The 15,013-nt window shown below is 47.1% G+C and overlaps 1 protein-coding gene across 3 annotated transcripts; it reads left to right on the top strand.

Annotated features, from left to right (window-relative positions):
* The first annotated feature begins 418 nt into the window (after nt 1-418).
* LOC144149625 (barrier-to-autointegration factor-like) lies at nt 419-12,204 on the top strand. Of its 3 annotated transcripts, XM_077681272.1 has the most exons (4): nt 419-691; nt 4,218-4,322; nt 9,422-9,549; nt 11,827-12,204. In XM_077681272.1, exons 3-4 carry the CDS (start codon nt 9,424-9,426, stop codon nt 11,971-11,973), a joined length of 273 nt encoding a protein of 90 aa, XP_077537398.1. In that variant the 5' UTR covers nt 419-691; nt 4,218-4,322; nt 9,422-9,423; the 3' UTR covers nt 11,974-12,204. The 3 variants fall into 3 exon arrangements, with proteins under 3 accessions (XP_077537398.1, XP_077537399.1, XP_077537397.1); XM_077681273.1 differs by lacking the exon at nt 4,218-4,322 and having other exon boundaries at nt 422-691; XM_077681271.1 differs by lacking the exon at nt 4,218-4,322 and having other exon boundaries at nt 427-691; nt 9,413-9,549.
* The last annotated feature ends 2,809 nt before the right edge of the window (nt 12,205-15,013 follow it).

The raw sequence follows: 15,013 nt of genomic DNA, 5'->3' as shown, positions 1-15,013 counted from the left end.
GGGAAACTCGCCAAAGAACGCTACGCATTAAAAAAAGTAACAGCGCGCAGCTGGAGGGGACGGGTGAACGTGGGGATTCCCCGTCGTTCGCGGGGATTCCCCGCTGTGGGGGTCGGAGTCTCACTAAGCGAGAAGAGTCTCGCATAATACTGGCACGCGGCGCGATAAAAGATTCTCCAAACTCTCATCGTAGACAATGATCCGCCATGGCTCCTCTTCTCCTCTTCAGACCTCTCTCAACGGTGTTCCAAACTCTCCTAACTAAGCGGACGAAACGGAAACACTTAGAAAGCCTCCCAAACGATTGCAATGTTGAAATGGATTTTTCTTCTACATCGAAAGACGAAAACTAACACCGGAGTGGGCTAAAATTTAGTTGGAAATGCCGGGAGGGAGTTTTGCTTTAGGAGAGAGAACTGAACGAAGAGGAGAAGGGCAGGGGAGGGCAACGTATGGTGAAATGTCTGATAAGGTCGAAGTGTCGTTTGGAGTCGCCACCTTAGCTGCTGGCATACCATAACCTTCGCCGCCGCGACAGGCGAGAGACGTTGCGCGCCGGCAGAACGTCGAGTAATCGCTCACTCCCAGTCGCCACGGAAGGCAGGCGCCTCGAACGTTCGCCGCATAAGGTACAGCCCGCCTATTCATCGAAGAACCTCCTCAGAACATTGTTCTTCGTACAAGAGCGGCAGTAAGTACATGTGCACTTCCTCCTCTTCGACCGTGAAACATTCGCACTTAATTTGTATTTTTTGTTAAGTACAGTCACTCGTCAAGAAGAGTGGACACGAAGCGATGATTCGTTAAATGCTTCAGCATTTGTATGTGGTCTTAAAGGTGGAAGCGCTCACACAACAGGAACGAAAGAAGAAAAAACAAACTACACGGCGCTTACTCGCAACTGTTTGTTTATTGAAAAGAAACACAAATATGTACTTTCAACATCTCACGTGGTGCATGCGTCTCGCCCAAGATAAAATCGTGAAAGCCAATTTTTACAGGGAATTAATATTGGTGTACATGCGACAATCGTAGTATAAGGGCATGAAAACCTCAAAACCATAACATATCAAGACACCGCTACGATCGCAATGAGTACGTGGCACAGCTAAAATTATTCTTTCACTGTTATAATAATTGACAGGGCACTAACGTATCTATCTCCAGACTTTTTAATGTGAAATGCTTCTATCAGTTCTCGAGTGGTTTTATCTGGATGCCGTGACAAAACTGCGGTATCGCTGAAGATGGGCGAACACCCATGCGTGGTGCAGTGTTCCCATAGTTGGGAGCCCTGCTTTGCTTTTTCACCTTTTTTACGTTCGTGCAGACGTATGCTTAAACATCGCCCAGCTTGTCCTGCATAAATGTGGCCACACGTCATCGGTATCAGATAAACAACACAGGTTGCACACCGCACAAAGGCGGAAGTATGTATCAATTTGCATGCTCGTCTTCTTGACGGCTTCTCACTGGGAGATAACAATCTCTCCTATTTTGCCGCATAACTTGGTCAGTTTGTTTGGGGCTGAGAAAACCACGTCCACGTCACACCGGTTAGCAACATTTTTTAACCCGTGCGACGCCTTGTGCATATACGGACTGACGACAGGTTTTTTAGACTTATTTTATTTTTCTCGTTTCCCCAATCTGATATCGCGCCTTTTATTAACTTTCCGCGCCTTCTATTATATGGCGAATGACAGATTGCGAAAAACCAGCTCTATTTGGTCCTTCTAGCTAGCTTGTGAAACTACTGGATAGTGAAACTACTGGTATAGCTGTATAATATCTGCAACGAAAATTGTTTCCGACCTCACAGGATATACGGTATCATGTCGCACCGAATGCAAGAGTTTGAGCTCACGAATTTGCACCCGTATTATTTTTACCACGCGTGAATTTTAAAACTCTGAATGTTAATGAAATCTAAGTCCAGCTGAGCCCGAGAAAATTCCTAGTACGAGAGAGTCATGAGTCTATTTGAGTTCTGAATTCATTTTGAGAGTTCAGTCCATTTTTGAGTTCTGAGTTCATTTTGAGTTTGCAGTACATTTTGAGTTCTGAGTTCATTTTGAGTTTTGAGTACATTTTGAGTTTTGAGTACATTTTGAATTTGAGTACATTTTGAGTTGTGAGTACATTTTGTGTTTGAGTACATTTTCAATTCTGAGTACATTTTGAGTTTGAGTACATTTCGAGTTGTGAGTACATCTTGAGTTTTGAGTACATTTTGAGTTCTGAGTACATTTTGAGTTTTAGTACATTTTGAGTGCTGAGTGCATTTGGAGTTTTGAGACCGAGTGAGTTCTGAGTTTTTTGCTCACTGTGAGTTTGAGTTTAAGTGAGCGCAGATGTGCTGCTCAGCAATGAGTCTGAGTTTTAATGAGTGGTGATTCGAAAATAAATTTGTGAATGAGTTTGAGTGAGCCGCGCCAGCTTTGCCGAAGTATGGATTTCGCGCCTTTTATTAACTTAAGGATTGTCTTGCGAATGACAGATTGCGAAATACCAGCCCTGTTTAGTATTTCTAGCTGGCTTGTGAAACTACTGGATATTTTTTCGGTGCACGATTTTTTGAGGGATGCTCGCAGACACGAAACACCGATCCCCATTTTTACGATCTTTGAGTGCCCGGAATTGATGTCTACTATGGGCTTCTTTGAACGCGGGAAGTAGAACCAGCATATATGTTTTTCTTCTCTATACAGCCTCAGACCCAAAAACTGTAATTCATGTTCCTTTGGCAACTCAACTGTAAAGCCCAGACCACAACCATACCGCTTAAAAGGGTTCAAAACCTGAGTCACCTTTTGGTCGAGGCTATCAGGCTTTACAAATACTAGAAAATCGTCTACGTATCTGGCGATCTTACTGGCCACCTCTCCCAAGTTTTTCTCAATAAGTCTGTCAATTTTTTCTAGAAATATGTTGCTAAGAAGAGGGGCAACTTTACACGCTATGCACACACCAGATTTTGGAAATGAAACGTTCCTTTCCATTCCTACTCAGGACGTCATGCTACAACTAAAACACCACATAGTAGATGCTCGATTCAGTTCCACACATAACACCAAGGCGATCTTGGGCCTCGATTTAACGCGAGCGTTCGACTCAGTTAGCACTCGGCAATCCTGGAAGGAGTAGCCGCGGCTGGAGTCGGTGCGCGAGCATACAACTACATTTTTAATTTCCTCACGGGTCGAACAGCCACACTCACCCTTGGACAATTGACTACACCCCTGATCCCCCTCGGGGGCAAAGGTTCCCCCCAAGGATCGATTCTTTCCCCCTTTCTTTTTAATATTGCCCTACGATGTCTACCCCCGCTCCTCGATGCCATCCCCGACCTACACCACAGCATATACGCCGACGACATCACGTTGTGGGTTACTAGAGGATCTGATAGTCACATCCAAGATACCCTCCAAACGGTAACTGATGTCGTCGAAGCGTATGGTGCCTCTCGTGGTCTGTCCTGCTCCCCAACAAAATCAGAGATTCTTCTATACAGACCTAAAAAACCAGGAAAACAGCCACCTTCCCCACTCCTCCTCATCCAAATAACTACCTCTAACGGGCAACCCATCCCAATAGTTGACTGCATCAAGATTCTAGGTCTCCGTATACAGGCAAACGGATATAATGTAAGACTATGTCATATGATAATAATGAGGAAGAATTCCTGCGTTTGTCCCACGTGATTCCCCTCATCAAGACCTTTAATTTATACGCCACGCGCCCTAGCGCTATGAATTTGAATTTTAACCCAATTTATGACTAGCCAAGAATAGGTCATGATATAACCATAACGCATTTTTGTCCCACGTGATTCCCCTCATCTAGACCTTGAGTATGATTCCCCACACGCCCCCGCGAGATCGTTTTGAATTTTAAATCAATCTATGACTTATTAAGACTGCCTGATGACTACACACAGGAAGCATTTTTTAATTTACCTCGCGTGATTCCATTAATCGGGACCCTTAACTTGATACTTTACACGCCTTAGCGACATCAGTTTGAATTTTCACGCGATCTATCTCATAATGCGGTCATTATTCTATCTAAACGGGCGTCGCCCAGTCGATTCAGTTGACAACTCATTTGAAACAGTAGAGGGGACAGCCGCTGTTCCTTCTGGCGCTCACCTCTTCACCTCACGCTCACCTGGCGCTCACACCTGGCGCTCACCTCTTCCTTTTTGACCCTAACAGATCAAACGGTTAACAGAAGCAGGCGAACAACCAGCAAGCAAGCGCCACCGTGTGCTTTCCCGCCACCCTCTCTCACCTTCTTAGAGGGTCTATCAAAAGGAAAAGGTGAGATAATCTTTTTATGACCTCACCAGTCGATTATCATTCACACGCCCAACCGCGGAAACACACCCTCCCCCCTCCCCACCAACTGATCATGCGCATCGCGAAGGCTGCCGTACCCGTAGGTAACCTGAATTGCGAGCCGATAGCGACACATGAAACTTAACAGCCAACAATAGCTGCCTCCTATAGCAACTCATCTGCACTCGATCACAACTCAAAATGGACTCAAAACTCATATGCACTCAGAACTCAAAATGGACTGAAACTCAAAGTGTACCCAAAACTTAAAATGTACTCAGAACTAAAAATGTACTCAAAACTCAGAATGTACTCAAAATGTACTCAGAACTCAAAATGAACTCAAAATGTACTCAGAACTCAAACTGTACAAACTCAAAATGTACTCAGAACTCAAAATGTACCCAGCACTCAAAATGTACTGAAAACTCAAAATGTACTCAAACTCAAAATGTGCTCAGAACTCACTCGGTCTCAGGCGTACTCAAACTCAGTCGGGCTCAAACTCACTGAAGCTCAAACTCACTATGCCACACTAGCCTCGCGCTCACTCAAACTAAAACTCATCCCTGAGTTTGAGTACATTTGGGTCTGAGTGAGTGGACTGATGAGTGAGTCCAGCTTCCTCTAGCAAAATCAGATTGGGGGAACAAAAAAAAGAAAATAACTGTAAAAAATTACTCCCACCTCCCCTCGCCGGAACCCTGGTGTGATGCGACGCTGAGGGGGTTTCAGAGTACAAGCGCAAGCGGAGAGCGACCGTCGACCGAAAGGCCGACGGAGCGCGGCACAGCGGTTATATGCGCAGCGCCGAGCGCAGCGGACAACGGGCGCCGCACGCAGGAGAGGCGCAGCTGTGCGGACAACGGACGCCGCACGCAGGACAGGGAAGGCCGCCGGAGCGCGGCACACCGGTTATATGCGCAGGGCCGAAGGAGAGGGGACAGCGGAGACAGAGGGCAGCGCACATGCGCACAGCGCGCGCAGCGCCGAGCATAGCGGACGACGGACGCCGCACGCAGGAGATGCGCAGCTGTGCGGACAACGGACGCCGCACGCAGGACAGGGCCGCCGGCAAGAGATGCTCTCAGCGTCGCATCTAAGAACCTGTCGTCATTCAGTGTATGCACAAGACAGGTTAAAAAACTCCCACATCCCCTCGCGGGAACCCCTGTGTAGATGCGACGCATAGGCGGAGCGGCGAATGGACCGCGTTTTATAGCGCGCATAACGTTGAGGGGAATGCGTAAGCCAAACCCAGTCGATGACGACGTTGGCGTACTTGTAAAGAGGCGTGGACTCTAGGTGTTTGAGCCAAGCGTGGATGTTGCTTCGCCGGAAAACGGCACACCGGTTATATGCGCAGCGCGCCCGAAGGAGAGGAAACCGCGGAAGAGAGAGTACTGCACATGCGCCGGCCCCAGCGCGTCTGCCGCGGCTATGACGCAACACAATCCAACACAATCCACTTAAATCCAATCCAAGCCAAGCCAATCCAATCCAATCCAAGTCAATCCAATCGAATCCAATCCAATGCCCCTCGCGAGGGTGTGTTCGCTATCGGAGAGGAGAAGGGGTGAGCGGCGGAGAGCGCAGCTGGCGCGGCGAGGAGAATGGGGGAGGGGCGGACAACGCCGACGACGCCGGAGGGACAAGGCAAGTGAATGAGATGCTCTGCATCTAAAAATGTTGCTAACCGGTACGTGTGACGTGGACGTGGTTTTCTCGGCCCCAAACAAACTGACCAAGTTCTGCGGCAAAATAGACAGAATGTCATCTCCCAGTGAGAAGCCGTGAAGAACACGAGCATGCCAAGTGAAACATACTTCCCCCTTTGTGCGGTGGGCAACGTGTGCTGTTTATCTGATACCGATGACGTGTGGCCACATTCCTGCGGGACAAACTGGGCGATGTTTAAGCATACGTCTGCAAGAACGCAAAAAAGGCGAAAAATCAAAGCAGGGCTCCCAACTATGGGAACACTGCACCGCGCATGGGTGTTCGCCCATCTGCGATACAGCAGTTTTGTCATGTCATCCAGATAAAACCACTCGAGAGCTGATAGAAGCATTTCGCATTAGAAGGTCCGGAGGGAGATATGTTAGTGCCCCGTCAATTTTTATGACAGACAAAGAATATTTTTATCTGTGCCACTCATTGCGATCGTAGTGGTCTCTTGATACGTTATGGTTTTGCGGTTTTCATGCCCTTATACTACTATTGTCGCGTGTACGGTGGTATTAGTCCTGTATGAAGTGACGTTCATGATTTTATCCTGGGCGAGACGAACGCACCACAGGAGATGTTGAAAGTATATATTTGTGTCTCTTTTCAATAAACAAACAGTTGCGAGTTAGCGCCGTGTCGTCTCAGTTTTTTCTACTTTCGTCCTTGTGTGAGCGCTTCCACCCTCAAGATCAACAGCTATTAACTAGCCCAATTGTCCGTTCTACCGCATTTGTATGTGGAATCCACATAAAACGGCGTACGTCCCTCTGTACCCCTCGATGTGTTAAATTTTCGTCGTGCGAGAGAAAGCTGATAATAAAAAACACTAAAGCGTTGATCTTTTCGTGTAAAACAGTTTTTATTGCCCCTGAAAAATTATCTCCCGTCAGTGCGTTTGTATACAACTGGGAAGTTGACTTCGAATGGGATCGGCGTGTCACTTTATGGAAACACATTTCTTTTTATGGATGTATTTAATAACAGGCCTTGAGGACGCCGTACTTTGACATCAGACTGCTTATATTGCCACTAAAAAAAACTCAGCGTTTGACGCTAACGTCTTCTCAACAATGCATTTCTGTCTAATGGACAATGCATTTCTGTCAATGCATTTCTGTCAACAATGCATTTCTTTCGATGCATTCTATCTAATTTGTGCATTTCTGTCTAAAAAATCACACAGGCACCGGCAGGATTCGAGCCTGTGTCTGTCGTCTTACCCATTGGGCTACGACCGTGAGTTAGTACCCGAGAGTCAAACGGCTTACTCCCTCGCCTGTAGCGGTGTGGAGTACCTCAGGACCTCCCAATGCCCGTCCGCGTCCATCCGTGCGCACACCACCATCAAGCGAAAATCAGGCGAAATTCGATCTGAGCCGTGCGTTGCAGTTTCATTTGGGGAATAATCAAGGTGCAACTCACGGCTCAAATCGAATGACGGTCGGGGCAAAAATCGGATGTCACTCGGGGTGCAACCTGGATATCGTTTCAAGTCCCCGTACTCCGCATACTCGCCATCATCCACGGAGTGGAGATGCTGCCATTTTTTTTTTTTTTTGCGTTGCTGCTACGCTTGATGTCCGTGAGTAACTTCCTGAGAAGGAATCGGGCAGGTTTATTTTGGAGTGCTTCAAGTTTGTTCTAGAGACACGAGTGATGGGGGTTCCAGATTACTGCTGCATATTCTTTAGAACTAGTGTTTGGTAGGTCAGTAGCTCTGTGGACGTGTTAGCTGATTGCAGATTACGTATAATAAATGAGAGTGATTTAGATGCTTTGCTTGTTATTGCATCGATATGATGGTTCCAGGTTAGGTCAGACGTTATGTGGAGATCAAGTATCTTACCATAATTACGGCTTGTATAGGCGCAATATTAAGAAAACGGTGACGGAGCTCTGACATGCTAGTTTTAGTAAATGTTATGACGTTCGTGCGTGAATTTTGGACGCGTTTATTTCCATCTGCCGATCCCTACACCATTTTACCAGTTGATTAAGGTCTGCGTGCGAGGATAAAGAATCTTGGGGGTTTGTATTTTCTCTATAAATAGCGCAGACATCCGCAAATAATCGAATAGTAGAACACATATTACTGTTAATATCGTTGATATATATTAAAAAAAATTGGCTCCAATTCACGTTGTGAAGGTGGTTGGAAAGCAAAGCTTTAAACGACACCCACAACAATTGCCCATGCGACGTCACTTGGATTCACACACGTGGCTCTACAAAGAGTGAAACCAGAGATTCTGCCACAGCTACGTGGAATCCGCGGGGGCGGTGTCCCGAACGCAGCAGCGTCGGCCACGGCCGGGCCAGAGCTGCGGATGCCACCGCTGTAACCCGGCCGTACGTTGGCGGAGAGAAAACAGAGAGGGGCGTCTTTCGAAGGGTGAGATAGCGGAACCTAGCCATCCTAATGTGCTAGCTAGGGACTACACCACCACGCGACACAAGCGCACACACCGAAACAATTCGACAAGTGAGCCTAGTGTTTCCCATTTATACCGATTTGAACTAGTTACTTTAGTAAGTTCGAGAATTTCGAGAAAGATGGGGGGACTTTTATTATCGCTTCTTTATCAGATGCAGTTGCTCCTTTCCCCTTTTGTAATACTTGTTAAAACACAACCGAATTAGTATTCACCAATTTAGAAAACGGAGTCCCATTCGTGGCCACCACTGCACAAAAGGTAGCGTTTCTTTAGCATCCTGATATCTGTATGTGGTTTCTACTTTATGTTTTCCCACCCTGCAAACTAATCCTTAATTCTATCTTTGCCGTACGACCCCTTAATTCCGTCGGGTCGGGGTTACGCAGGAGGCGCTGTCGAACAAGTTAATCACGCCGTGCGGAGGAAGCGCGCAATGAAAGCGAAGCACGCCAGAACAAGCCAAAAACAATCGTCGCTAAAGCAGACAACAAAGCCGTCTCTTCAACGCGCCCGCCGGCGCGAACAACCAGCTGCGCGCGGGGAAACGCCAGATAATATCGCTCTATCGCCGCGCCATCTACACTGTGCTCCGGCAGTGAAAACTGGCCTCCCCTCCTCATCCACGTTGGGAGTTTCTTGTCCCGCACGCTAAGAAAGTATTGTTGGCTGGTAGAGGTAGAAAGCTTTTGCTTTGAAACATAATCACCTAGCTATTTGTACTTGCGTTCGGAGTTTGAGGGCGAATTGAAGTTCACGTTGGCTATTATTGTATGCAGTCGAAACCATATTTATACGTACGGGTATTACAAGAGCAAGGCTGGTACTCTGTGGGGTCATTGACGTTGGGCTGGTCACCCTCTTTGCTGTAATTCGAGCCATAATTAACCTTCACGGCCCTCTTTCTTGCGGCGAGAACAGCCATGTCGACGACGTCGCAGAAGCACCGCAACTTCGTCTCGGAGCCGATGGGGAACAAGGCAGTCACAGAGCTCGCCGGTATTGGTCCAGTCCTTGGCCAGCGATTAGAGGCGAAAGGCTATGCTAAGGTAACGAATGCTTTGTCGCCCCTGTGCCTGTTTTTTCAAAGACTGTAGTCTTTCTTGGGCTACTTAATCGCAGAAGTTTTTGTCTGTCTGTCTGTCTGTCTGTCTGTCTGTCTGTCTGTCTGTCTGTCTGTCTGTCTGTCTGTCTGTCTGTCTGTCTGTCTGTCTGTCGGTCTGTCTGTCTGTCTGTCTCTCTGTCTGTCTGTGACTCGATGCAGCCACCCGGCTAGAGTAAAACAGAACCTTCGCAAGTCTTAAGTACCCACAGCCAAATCTAAACGTCTAAATCCGGTGTCAATGTTCAAACTTCTCCACATTGTTGAACAAGAACAAGTCATTATGCAAATATAAGGCAGAAAATCAATACATGCGTTCCTCTGCTAAAAAATTCATGGATGCTTGGTTTTTGTGATGGCAAATAAAATACTACACCAACTGCAGAAAACCGCCGCCTACTGTTGCCCGCGCTACTATAGCTCCTGGCGGCATTTAAGAAATCCAACGGCAACAGAAACAAAAGGTTCCACTAGATAGGACCTACCTTTGCTTGACTATAGCTCCGGAGCACGAGTTAGATGCGGTATTTATTATTTAGTACAAAGTTTGAGTAAAATTCTCAGAGATCCTCAGTTTACTTTTCATTCTAGCCGATCAGTTAACCTTAGAATGACGAAGAAGCAGATCCGAAACGCCTTTGCACTTTTTGACTTGGTAAGTGACGGCATGGCTTTTCCTTTGACCTGACGAACTTTCGTCATACTTTTGACTAGATGCAGAAACCTTGTAATACATAGACGTTTATTTAGTGAGTGATAGTTTTAATCGCTTTTTGGCGCATCTCCGCCACGTGGCAGTGGATAAGGAGACGCAAGAAAAGAAAAATCAGTAGGCGGGTATGCGCTGCGGTTGCGCACTGCTGGTGGAATGCCGGCTTGCTCGGCTAATAACGGCTTGCTACATGGGGTTAACATCGTCACCCTGCGCTTCACATCGTCACCGGCGAGGTGACTTACGCTTGTTGAGCTGAAGTTCTCGGAGAGTGCCGCACTGCACGTAATTAAGGCCTCGTGCACTGCCGTCGCCTATACTGCGCACTATCTGCATCCGATGCCGGGTAGTTAGAGGGGTGCAGTTGAAACATGAAAATTCGGAGCCCATTTCCTAAGCGAAAAATGGTTTAAACGCAGTTTGAGTCAAAGCCAAAGTCCAAAATCCGAACTGCCTCGATCGTGTCCGATTCTTCCACACTCCCAGTTAAGACATGGCTGCGCGAAAAGGGAATGTCTATTCCTTGGTCGGACAATTGTCGCCTATGCAATCAACCAGAGACAATTGATCATTGTTTTGTGCTGTGCCGGGACGCTGTGTTTTTCTGCAGCGAACTCGCGAGAAGGACATTGAAATTACTCCTTACACCATTTGGTTCCTGCATTTTCATGATGTTAATCGGGTACTTTATGGCGTATTTGTAGGGCTGGGTTTGTATAGATTGTGATAGTGTTGCATGACTGACCGACATTTGGTCAAATAGGTTCATTTTTCGTGAGCTGGCTGCATTGGCGAGGAGTGTTTATGCGGCGCAGAATGATCCACCGCTCTGGTTGAATCTTTTGTATGCGTGTATGTGCTTGCCTGACTTTTAAATGACGCAAAACGCAGTTGGACTTTGTGCTTCTCCACTGACGCCTGCTAACTTTTGTATTGTCTTTTAGTCGTTCAGTATGCCTAAATTATTCATGCAGTAAAGAGGAAAAAAAGTTCGAATGGCGCATCGGATAGACGTCGGCTCCATAAGGCAAGGGAGCCATGTTCGATTCCGACCTCATGAAGCGTTTTTTTTTTCTTTTGGGACGCTTTACGTCCCTTTGTGGAGACCCATCGTAATGTCCCTTCCCACTATGTAAAGCTGGCTTCCCTGCACTGGGTTTTGGGCAACGAACTATGTCATCAATGAGACATTGAAAGCTTCGCTTTAAAAAAGATACCAATAATTTTGCCAGCAGTCTGGGTTGTCGCTGTTAGGAAGTGGCCAGTTTGTGTTAATATGTATTGCGGTCAGTTTTACGGCCCTAATACTTATGACTGCCCCGTAGTGTTGTACTATGTTGTACAGCCACTTCGTAGTTACATGTGCTATTGAGCTAGTAACTGGTGCTTCTATATTATACAACTAGTACGTGGCTAGCTGGTCGTTCTGCTTCAGCATGTGCCAACCCCCGCCGCTAGCCCAATGCTGCGCAAAGCGTTAAAGTAATTTGTGTAACTCATTTTTTTTTTCAGGCCTCCGCCGTCCTTGGGATGTACTTGAGTTTAGGAAAAGACAGGACGCGTTTTGTTGAATGGTTGAAGGTGGCTAGTGGCGCCAATAACAAGCAGGCGAACGACTGCTACCAGTGCTTACACGACTGGTGCCAAGAATTCGTGTAAAGCTGTTTGCGATGGCTCATGCTGGACAGTGCCGCAAACAATTTTCGACCGTGAAGTGAAGAAGACACCGCGTGCATTCGTCGCCTTCATCCTCCATCTCGACGGACCGCTCAGCATCATCCCTGGATCGCGGTATCACCCCGTGCTATCCCCTTGTCCTTCTCCTTTCCTAAACCCTCTCCATCGCACCAACAGAAACCAATGTGGAAATAAACGTTTGAAACAAACAAACTCTGAATAGCGGAATTTCATTCACCAGCAATCAATCCGAATTCTTTGAAAGTCTGAAGTTTTCAACATCGCCGTAGGCCAGCAGAACTTGAAGATACGGGTTTACTGCGGCGGGAAGATCACGGCTTTGCACCGTGACTTGGAGACAGCCAGAGAGAAATCACTTTAATAAAATCTGTAGATGTATCTGCCCTGCTATGGGAAGGTCTTGGTGCCTCCTGGTGTATGTGCGCAAACCCTATTGCGATCGACATGAACTGGCCCATGAATTCCAGGTTCCAAGAACTAGCCCAGTTATTGAGTCTACTGAGAACGACCAGCATTTATTTGTTTATTTTCTCTTACCCTCCCTCCCCTTTCCCTTCCCCCATCGTGACCAGTGGTCATCTTTTTCTATTAAAAGTTGTCTCTCTCTATCTCTGCGTGTTGAAAAACAAACGAGCGAGCAATGCGCGGGTGATATAAAACAGAAAGGAAGACAAAGAGAAGGAACGCCAAGGTATAAAAAACCTTTTCATGATGATGATGATGATGATGTTTGGATTTTTATGGCGCAAGGCCGACTGAGTGCAAAGAGCACCAAACGATATGTAGTTCATTTGAGTGACACGAATATAAAAGTAAACCATTTCAATAAAAATAAAGGAAGTAAAACACATGGTAATGAAGATCGATGACTGGTGCAAAGGGCCATGTTGTAATGATGCATGATAAGAAATGAGATGTAAAAACTTGTAAAAACGTAAAAAAACTTGTAGAAATGAGATGTAAAAACACATTTTCACACGTGACGGTTGCACATATTTCGGGCATACATGCGGGTGCAAACATTTGGAGTACGTTCGGATCAACGGTTTCGTGGGCGAGCAAGCAAGATTGCACTTATCCCATAGGCCGACGAAGTTTTTCATTGGAAGGTTTCCTTACGCAGCAGCGACCGCACTAGTGCTCACGTTAGCGCAAATATTGAGCGAATGCGCAGGATGTACATGACATCGTCTCACACGCCACATACTCCGTACAGAACAGAGTACGCGTGTTCACTCTCATGAAGGAAATTGCTGGTGAAAGTAACGTTCAAGAGCGAGCAGTGTACGATGCACTCAAGCCTCGTGTTATAGCCCATGGCGGACAGAAAACGACCGTTGCGGGTACACAGCATAGAGTGAAGAAGTGGGTCACGCAAACGTGGCAGCTATTTTTTCCACGCCAGCGAACGGACGTGTGAGCTCGCACTGTCTAGAGAAAAGGGATTGGGTGCCGCAACGCCACTAGGCAGCATGGCTTTCCATAGAAACCAAGGCAGCCATAACGTCCCTACCGACCCCGCAGCTGCCATGGAAACAGTGAAACGCAGTTGAGCAGTGGCCTTGCAACGCCATCGTGTGCAGGAAGTTCACCACAGAGGCAAGCCGCAGTCAAAACTCGATCCAACGAAACCGGACTTTACGAATTTCCCGATCTAACCAGCCAATTCAGATTCCCCCGCAGGTGCCTTACGTCTCAATGCTTTTAGGGATTCGAAATAATGAAATATATTCAGCGCCGTTCCTGATTCAATGAAGTATTTCGGGAAGCAGACACGTTTAAAAAAGGAGCAATTTCTAATGTTTCGTCAGAACCATGACAACGAAGATTGTGTGTAACAGGATAGTACGTTGGACGAGTTGGTGTTGATTCATTTTGAAAACAGGCGCGGAAAAGGCGTTGACCAAGAAAAGAAATACACCGGACGACGCGTCGTCCTGTCTATTTCCGTTCTTGGTCAATGTTTTTTCCGCGCCTGCTTTCGAGATGAAGATTATTGAGCCACGTCAGAAAAAAAAAGACCGGAGCATATAGTTTCGCTCTTGCGGAGCTCTACGAGATAAACTCAGCAGTTTCAGTTTGCAATCAGTGATACTATCGATAACGCCAGCAGGGGTGGCGGCGCTTGCTTCAGGTGATGGACGCTATTCACTTGTCCCAGCGCTTTGCTGGGGCTCACAAAGGAACCGGGAGGCATTGAACGGGCCTGCGTGTTAGGAAAAGTCTCAGTCCCCCCAATGCTAACGACGTGCACGCAGGCGAAAATCACAGGCTTTCTTATCGGGAAATAAATTCGTTTCCCCGGGTCCCCTAATGTTTTATTGTTATTATTTCGACCGCAGACTTTTAGCACATGGCTAAATTAACGGAAGACGAGCGCCGCGGCCGCCGCAATTACGATGTCATGGTAGCTGCTAGAATGCGCCTTCCTTTAGACATCGAACTTATGAAGTCGTCTGCTTGTAGAAAGACAGTCCCGATTTTACAAAGTTCTAGATTTAACGAAATAATTCGCAGTTTTGCGTTCGATCAAGTCTTAACTGTAATAGTGTTTCTGTCGAGTGGCTACAAGACAAGACGTGTGTCGCAACTTATCTCGCAGAACTGTGGAGGGCAGCCGTGGGCGCGGACAGCTCAGACCGCTGCAAGTTCAGCTGCATAGGACGAGGTTATGTGGTGCAGCCTCGCGTAGAAACGCCACAGGCTCCAGACAGTGATGGCCTGCAGTCATTCAGGTGGTGCTGATCCGTCTGCGTACACACGCGTGTACTTGCCACAGCAGCAACCTATGTCCTCTAGCGCGGAGGGTGTCAGGGATGGTGCAATCATCAAGGATTTTTAACACGAAAGTGTTTTATTCCGGCATACACAAAGATTTCTCCGACGTCAAATCCGTCACGGAAATGACCCCAGTACAATGAAGCAGGCGGCCTGTAAAGGGTGCACCCCCGCACACGGGGTCTTCTCGCAGGGAAGCGACCTTTAGTACTACAGAGTACGT

Source organism: Haemaphysalis longicornis, unplaced genomic scaffold (assembly GCF_048455015.1).
Source record: "Haemaphysalis longicornis isolate Haplotype H1 unplaced genomic scaffold, Haemaphysalis longicornis Haplotype H1 scaffold_8, whole genome shotgun sequence".
Taxonomy (NCBI): Eukaryota; Metazoa; Arthropoda; class Arachnida; order Ixodida; family Ixodidae; genus Haemaphysalis; species Haemaphysalis longicornis.
Note: the sequence above shows the minus strand (reverse complement) of the source record. Positions and strands in the feature narration are given on the sequence as shown.

Bases quoted from the DNA above. Each gene is read 5' to 3' on its own strand.
- LOC144149625 (XM_077681272.1), top strand. From the start codon at position 9,424: ATGTCGACGACGTCGCAGAAGCACCGCAACTTCGTCTCGGAGCCGATG. The intron at 9,550-11,826 runs GTAACGAATGCT...TTTTTTTTTCAG, and splicing joins AGGCGAAAGGCTATGCTAAG to GCCTCCGCCGTCCTTGGGAT.